The 8,479-nt window shown below is 36.6% G+C and overlaps 1 protein-coding gene across 4 annotated transcripts in view; it reads left to right on the forward strand.

Annotated features, from left to right (window-relative positions):
* The window catches only part of RB1CC1 (RB1 inducible coiled-coil 1), a 78,558-nt gene extending 74,046 nt beyond the window's left edge, over window positions 1-4,512 (forward strand). For all 4 annotated transcript variants that reach the window (XM_054814112.1, XM_054814113.1, XM_054814115.1 and 1 more), the window contains 2 exons: window positions 3,123-3,193; window positions 3,547-4,512. In XM_054814112.1, the coding sequence (XP_054670087.1) occupies window positions 3,123-3,193; window positions 3,547-3,624 (149 nt within the window). In that variant the 3' untranslated portion in view covers window positions 3,625-4,512. The remainder of the gene's footprint in view (window positions 1-3,122; window positions 3,194-3,546) is intronic.
* Window positions 4,513-8,479: the final 3,967 nt, after the last annotated feature.

The raw sequence follows: 8,479 nt of genomic DNA on the forward strand, positions 1-8,479 counted from the left end.
TTTAAATGGTGTTTAGCAGGGCTTATAAGTTTTCAGAGAACAGTTTCTGTATGTCTTGCTTATGTTCAGGTTGATGGCACATTTGGTATTTTTCTTCCCTTAGTCTTCATGTTGGTGGTTGGCTGGTTTTGGCAGCTATGTAAACTTAGTTAAATTGAAGTATTAATCTTTTTTAAATGAGGAAAAATAACAATGCTTTGCACTAAACTATGTGCTACATGAAATAGTTGAAAGACATTTATATGACTGTCACATGTAGTATTTTTTGCAAACCCACTCATGCTCCCAACTTTTTTGTGGAAACATCCATCCAAAGGAAATTTTGTATTAATTCTAATTTATCAGTTAGTTTCTGTATGTTATTGCATGTCAGAAGCTGTCAACTTACTTTCAATGAGCAGACTCACTGTAGATTTCAGTTATGATGAAAGATGATAGCTCTGAAATAATTGTGTAGTCTCCAGAAGACCACCAAGCTCTAACTAAATTCTGAGACTGCTGAAGGATCTGTGCAATGTGTGTTCTGCCAAACCTACGGGACGAATGCCTGTCTCCCAGATGTAATACATTCTGAACTATGGTATTAGTAGTACATACATGACTGGCACATGATTGATTTTCTTACTGTTGGCTTACATATGTAAGGTAAAAGCCATGTCAGTTTGTATATTACTCTGAGTACACAATTCACTGACCTGTCTGTTTTCAAATGGACTTAGCTTGCTCTGTTCCTTACCACTTGCTAACCAGAGTTAGTCTCAAATTTGAGAAAACTGCACATAAAACAAACATGAAGACTTACCATTTGCTTTAGGAACACATTTGTTTCTAGCTTCAGAAAACCTTGTCTTGATTCTATTTCTGCATCAGGGAAGTGGGGAAAATGAAACCCAGAACACTAATAGTATTTGTGATAGATTAAAATTGGTGTGGACCTAGGGTACTGCAAATTATTATAAGGGCTGCCAAAATCTTGCATCTAAATCCTCGAATCATTTTGGTTGGAAGAGACCTTTAAGATCATCAAGTTCAACTGTTAACCTAGCACTGCCAAGTCCACCACTAAACCATGTCCCTAACCATCACATTTACACATCATTTCAATACCTCTGGGGATGGTGACTCAACCACTTCCCTGGGCAGCCTGTTCCAATGATTGATAACCCTTCCGGTGAAGAAATTTTTCCTAATATCCCATCTAAACCTCCCCTGGCACAACTTTAGGTCGTTTCCTCTTGTCCTATCCCTTGTTACTTGGGAGAAGAGACCAACACCGCCCTGGCCACAACCTCCTTTCAGGGAGTTTCAGGGAGTGATCAGGTCTCCCCTCAGCCTCCTTTTCTCCAGGCTAAACAACCCCAGTTCCCTCAGCCACTCCTCATAACACTTGTGCTCTGGACCCTTCCCCAGCTTCGTTGCCCTTCTCTGGACACGCTCCAGCCCCTCAATGTCTTTCTTGTAGCGAGGGACCCAACACTGAACCCAGCACTCGAGGTGCAGCCTCACCAGTGCTGAGTCCAGGGGGACGATCACTTCCCTCGTCCTGCTGGCCACACTGTTTCTGATACAAGCTAGAATCACAATCTGACCTTTTGCACCAACATGTACATATCAAGTTAATAATTCTGCATAGATCCACCTACAGTATTAAGTGTCAGGGATTTAGGCTATCGTAGGTTGTCTCTGCCTACATTAAGAGCACTTAGAATGCTATGACAGCACTGGAATTGGTTGAGGACTGCGTGGTTTCTGTGTTGTCCCTCATCTTTCACATATGGAAGTTTTCATGTGCAAATGTAAGGGAAAAAACCTTGCATCTTTCTCACTATCTTTGTTAGATCAATGAAGTCTGTCAGCCAAGTAAATAAAAAAAAACTCTTAAGTAATTTAAATATTAGTTGTGGGGATATGAATACTTTGCACTGATTTGTAGGAGTGTGGAGTAGAACAGAATCTGCTCCATTATCAATAGCCAGTTTAATCATGAAGGATAGGATTAAAATTTCAAACTCTGATTCTTGAGTGACTCATGTTCTAGTTACTAGATACAGTATCTCATAATTAGTCATGCTTAGAAAAGCATTGATTTTAGTATTATGCAGAGCATGTGTGAGGTGTTCCTTCCGTATGATTTGATGTTTTCTTCATGCCATGGTTAGTAATAGTTAGAAAAGAGCAAATCTAATAAAATGGATATAATTTCTTGGAATACAAGATAAATACGCGTTTTCGTACTGTTACAGAAACAAATGCAAGCTGAAAGTGTATTTATGCCCACTGTTGCTCTTTTGACCTGTCAGGTTATTACTGAGGTTTTTCACTTTTCTCCTTTCCAAACAGTACTGGGTACTTTCAGAAGACTGCAACCAAAACTAGCAGAATTGCAGGGCTTTAAAATTATTATTTATGAGTAACTAATTTCTATGACTAATGCAGAAAAATAATCAAATGTTTCAGTAAGGGCAATAATAGCTGAGTACAGAAGACTACAGGACAAGGGGTAATGGGTTTAAGCTGAAGGAGGGGCGATTTAGATTAGATGTTAGGAAGAAATTCTTTACTGTGAGGGTGGTGAGGCACTGGAACAGGTTGCCCAGAGAGGTCGTGGATGCCCCCTCCCTGGAAGTGTTTAAGACCAGGCTGGATGGGGCTTTGGGCAACGTGGTCTGGTGGAGGGTGTCCCTGCCCGCAGCAGGGGGGTTGGAACTAGATGATCTTTAAGGTCCCTTCCAACCCAAACCATTCTATGCTTCTACGACTATCTATCCTTTGAAATAATTTAAGAAATTCTGACCTTAAATAAGACCAAAATGTCAAGCTGGGTTGACTAGAATAATTTTAAATCATTAAATGAATTTCAGTTTTGATGTCCTTTTGTCTTCTTTAACATTAACTTTTAAAACAAAATTTAAGCTGAAAAATCAATTCTTTTGTTTGAAAATGCCAGTGACCTGTCTTGACATCTGAACTTGTTTATTTTTTTTAATTTATTAAAAAAGGTTTTTTTAAGATTTTCTACTTTCAATTAAATCATTTTAGCAAATAATCTTTAACCATATTGAATGTAATATCCTGTTACCTGTAGTTGATTATCCAAAATAATAAATATATTGTCTCTTTAGCTTCAGGTGCATCTAGGAGACCTTGGGTGCTAGGAAAAGTGATGGAAAAGGAATATTGCCAGGCAAAAAAGGTAAGGAAATAGGAGTAGAAAATCATCTGATAAAATTAATAGAGAAGAAAATCAGTTTTAATGTTTGTAATGATTGTGAAAAGTGCTCTCTGCATAATGAGTGATTTGAACATTGCCCTAGGTTCTGCCATTCCTGTTGTGGTTTTTAGTCAATGAATAGCAAGACAAGGGGAACTAGAAAAAAGAATGAGCGAGCAGTGGCTTGGGTAGATTTGTGTCTGTAGTGTCCAGAACCTTGCCAGGCTCCAAAGGGTGTTGCGAATGTTGAGGGGTGGGAATCAGTTTCTGCTTAAATATAAAAAACAGAGGAATAATCCCATATTTCTAATGCAATTTGATTTTTTTTTTCGTAGGCACAAAACAGATTCAAAGTTCCTTTGGGTACAAAATTCTACAGAGTGAAAGCAGTACCATGGAACAAGAAAGTATAACACAACAAAAGTTTAGTTCATTCTGTCTCCATTCTTTTTTGACTTGTCTTCAGTTCATTGCTCTAAATACCAGGCCATCTTTTTATACTGAGGTCATGTGACAAGATACGTCATTGATGTACTGCTTTTACTTTTTAACAGGTCACATTTTAGAAAAAAAGAATTTCATCAAAAACTCTGGCCCTAACTGTTCCAATTTTTTACCCAGATAACTTCAGGAGTGTGGACCAAATGAGTTCATTTTCTCAAAGGGCAGCCACATGAAACATGGTTTGTTAGCCATGTTAATTGCCTGTTAAATATACATTAGCTTGTATTTAGATGTTAAATGTTAGTTACCATTATTACCAGCATACGTCCTTTTGTGAAATCATTATCAAAGTACTTGCACTCTTTAACAGATTCTTTATATGTGTAAAATTCATCAACTATTTAAAGAGGAGTGTTCATTGCATGCAGATAATCATATAATTTTTCTTCAACATGAGTTTGCCTCAGTAGATGAATAAAAATAACTACTGCAACTTGTTTCATTACATGAAAATGCTCTTAAATGTTAAAAAAACCTTGTAATTTGATTGACCGATTTTGAAAATCGGTCACAGTTAGATCTGCAATCTTCAAAAGCACTTTCGATGGATTGATCACAGATTCTGAAGGGAAGATACCTGTGCCGTTTGTTCAAAGTGAAGCACTTGTTCTTCCCAACAAAACAGAAATCTTGTATTAATCTATTTAGAGAAATCATATTGATGAAATTGTATTTCATGGTTGAGTTTCAGGAAAAAACTCATTGTACATTAACCATACAAGAGTCATTTAAGTAACAAATTATTGTAATTGTAAAAGACATGTAGAATTTTAAAACAATAAAGATTTGAAACTGTATGTGTTTGAAGTATTTGTGTGCCTTTTAAATACTATCTATAATATTTATTTCATGTTGTTAATTTGTTGCAGGTTTTCTTTGATTCCTTCAGCAGTTTCATTACATAGAAATACCTAACTTTTGTACAAGAGGCATTAATATTCAATGACAGTCAGGAATTATAAGAATTGCCTTGTAATTGATTTCTTGACAAAGAATTTAAGTGGACATATATTAATATTGTCAGCAAATTGAAGTGATAAATGACATTTTTCAAAATAGTTATACTGGCTACATTTTTAAAATGTCTAATTTATTTTATTTTTTTTAGTAACTATAAAAAGATGTACTATAAATTCATAGACAAAGGAAAGTGAAATTCTGGATTCCACTATGAGCTTATGTCTAGGACTTAATCCTTAGAGTTATTCATCTATGATTTATCTTCAGAAGGTGTGGAGTGGAGGAGGAAAAGAGATAAAGAAATGATCACATGAAAATGTCAATTCTTCTGCCCATATGTTGCAAATAATACTCCTCCAGAGTAACCAGTCCACTTGAATACCCAGAAACTTATGTATATGATTTATTTAAAATTTTGTTCCTTAACAATTTTAAGTTAAGATTTTTATGAAGTGCATGGGCTTGTAATTGTATCACACATTTGATGAAATAAATCTAAGACAGTTGATCTCTGGAAAACAGAATGTCATTTTGTCAAGTTGCATTCTTACCTGATAAATTTGCTAGTTGATGTGCTGACTTTTTAAAATTACTTATCAAAAAATGTGCCTTGTTCTTCAAGAACAATGTTACCATAGTTGAGTACTGCCCAGTGTCAAATATGTAAATAACTTAGATCTATAGAACGGGTTTAAAGTAAAAAAAAAAAAATCATGATGCAATATTTTTATTATCACTGAATTTTTGACCTTCAACTAAATGAGAATTTGGTTCTGTCTGCAGTTTGGATGCAGTCTTGTTCCTTGAGTCAACTGAGTCACAAGTGGTTTAAGAAGGTGTGCATGGAGCACGATTCATTCCTTCTGATATGCTGATACCTTTTACCCTGCTGACAAAACTCTCCCAGCCTCAGATAATCTCCCTACTGCTTTGAATATTATTTGTCCTTCAGGGACTATTCTCTCCCAGAAGCCACCAGGCCTAGCAGAGGCCTTCCGTTTCTGGGAGGACAGTTACTCCTTGAGTAGCAGCAATGGATCTGTGTAGCAGTGTGCAATCCAGCACTACCATGTAAGACGCCACTCTGCCATTATTGAATACCTTACTTCAAAGATAAGCAAAAGGTCTCCCTGACTTTTCTTCACAGAGGAAAGGATGTGTTGGTCGTGTTCTTCCAAGTTGTATAAAACCAGATTTGATGATGGACCTACTGGACTGTGCACCTACAAGTGGCTGTTCTTTTTGGGCATACAAAAATTAAAACTGTTTTTCTGATACTCTAATCTCGTTAAGCACTAGGGTTGTGTGTCTTGCTACTTTGTGTGGACAACATACCGTGAAGTGTGTGGCAGGCTCTGGGATGGTGTCCTGAGCACAGAAGTGAGGTGAGTACAGAACTCCATGCTGAGAGTTAAAGAATTACCCACTTCTTTTTTCATCTTTGTTTAAAAAAAAACCCAACCAAACAAAAACCAAACAACCCCCTGAGCTTTCTAGTTTGTGTATTGTTGCCCAGATTTTTTTTATATATATATATGAGCTTATATGTGGACAGTAGCAGTGATGATGTATGATGCCATGATAGTTGGCTTGATTTCTAGTGTACGATAGAGGCGTGACTGACGTTTATATAACTCAGAAACACATGAGCAATATAGGAAAGTGAACTTGTGAAGCACCTAAATAAATTGATTAAAATAAAGTACTGTAATGCAAACTATGAGGGGAGAAAAAGTTCTTCCCTGCTGATATCTGCCACTTAAAAGAATACCAGGATGTATCTGTTATTGTTACATGACATCATATTTTTAAAATATAAATAACCAGCAATGGCTTTGGTTTTTAGGAATATTTGTCATGTGTTTCATTTTATAATCTTTATGTATATTCAAAATGGAAATTCTGTCAAACAAACTCCTAACATAGTAATGATTCTGAACAGTCATTGAAAAAAATGTAGTTTACATATTTTTGTATGTCACAGCCTTACTAGTTCTTGAAACTATGCTTGTTATGCACCACCTATGTGTTTTATCTTGCTTTGTAATAAAACTTTGTATATCGCTGTATAACTTGGATGAGGAGCCTATTCAGAGGGGATGGGGGAAGTTGGAAGATAAATTCGATTATCTGAGGTTTCTTTAATTCTTTTGTGCAGCTGCGTGTTGGAAACCGATTACTAAAAAAGCCTCTTGTGCTACTGCTAATGTGTTTATTCCATAAGTCTGGCTTCAGAAAAAAGGAACTATATTTTTGAAGTACAAAAAGGAACATGAATGGTAGAGAAAGTTGATTGAAAGCAAATGTTACCCTGCGGACTTAACAAGGGTGTGATAATTTAAAAGGGATTTTTTTTTCCCCCCAGTGTTCTTGGAAGGCTGTATCCATTTGAATACTCTGGGAAGCACATGGCTTTTTGCACGGCTCTGCAGCAGGGCTTGAGTCAGGAGGTTGTGCTGTTTAGAATTCAGCTGTGGTTCATTTGAATCTTCAGATGGTCTATGAGTACGGCCAGTTTACACTTAAGTATACACTATTCCCTAAATATAGTTGTCACTACATACGTTGCATAGCAGGACTGGAAAGTCTGCCCTCTGCTCTGCAGAATTACTCTGTGCCTTTTTGCAGCGCACGTTTTCTCCATGTCCTAATATTGCATCCTCTCTTGTTTTGTGGGGTTTTAGCTAGAAGCCAGATTGGCCGTAAACAGTTATAGAAAGAAACTGAATAGTACTTCATGATGCTTATTCATTCCTATAATTTTTTCATTAATAAATTGTAACGAGGGGAATTATTTCTTAATGCCAAATTGATAATTTTAGAAATGAAGCATTCACTGTGCAAGAGCTATTGCCTTTTCAAGCTACGTTGGGCTGTTAAACTTCAGCGAGCTAGCTCAGTGCTGCATTTTAAGGTCACAGTTGTCTTTAGAACACTTTAACAAGCCATTCTGCAGTCCTAAAGCAGTGATGATAAATGATAAAGAATGGTTACTTCCTTTAGCACTGGCTGAATTAACGCTCCCTCGTAGTATCAACATCCACATACAATACCGAGGAGCACGGGAAAGTCTAGTCCCCAGGCTGCAGATACTGGCTAAGAACTGAGTTCAATGTTGACGCACTCAGGCAGCGTCGGACTCGCAGAGTGGCTGAGGTTGGAAGGGACCTCCCAGGGTCGTTCTGTCCAACCCCCTGCTCGTTCCTGTGATTTTTTTCACGAAAAGTCTTGAGTTTACAACTAATTTGGCAAGTGTTCAATTTAGTCCTTTGATGGTATAATTTGAGTAATTTAAAAATTTCTAATTTTACCCTTAAAAAATTAGTTATCTTAAGTGCTAGCTTTTAACATGCTTTTACTATAAAAAAAATTTTGAATTTTAAATACAAGAAATGTGATGGCTACCAAATTAATATTTTTTTATGCCTATTTCCAGCAAATGCACCAAATTCTTGTTCAGTATATTAATTGCTCATTGCAGGGGAGTTGGACTAGATGACCTTTAAAGGTCACTTCCAACCCAAACCATTCTATGATTCTATGAATTCCATTTCATAGCTGTAATAAGATGTTTCATGTACCATGAATTTAGGGTATATCACTGCACTGCTGAACAGTTGCTCCATACTTTTGTCTCAATTTCTGTGAAATTGATTGTGGGTGGCAGCCTTGCTTTTCTTTCTGTAACTTTTGCTTGTTGGACTTAAATTTCCCTTTTACCTGTTTGTCTTGGGACTTTCTTAACAGGTGGTTTTCACTGTATATTTTACTTTTTAGGCAAAATTACTGAGTAAGGAGCCGATT

Source organism: Grus americana, chromosome 2, assembly GCF_028858705.1.
Source record: "Grus americana isolate bGruAme1 chromosome 2, bGruAme1.mat, whole genome shotgun sequence".
In the NCBI taxonomy this organism is placed as follows: domain Eukaryota; kingdom Metazoa; phylum Chordata; class Aves; order Gruiformes; family Gruidae; genus Grus; species Grus americana.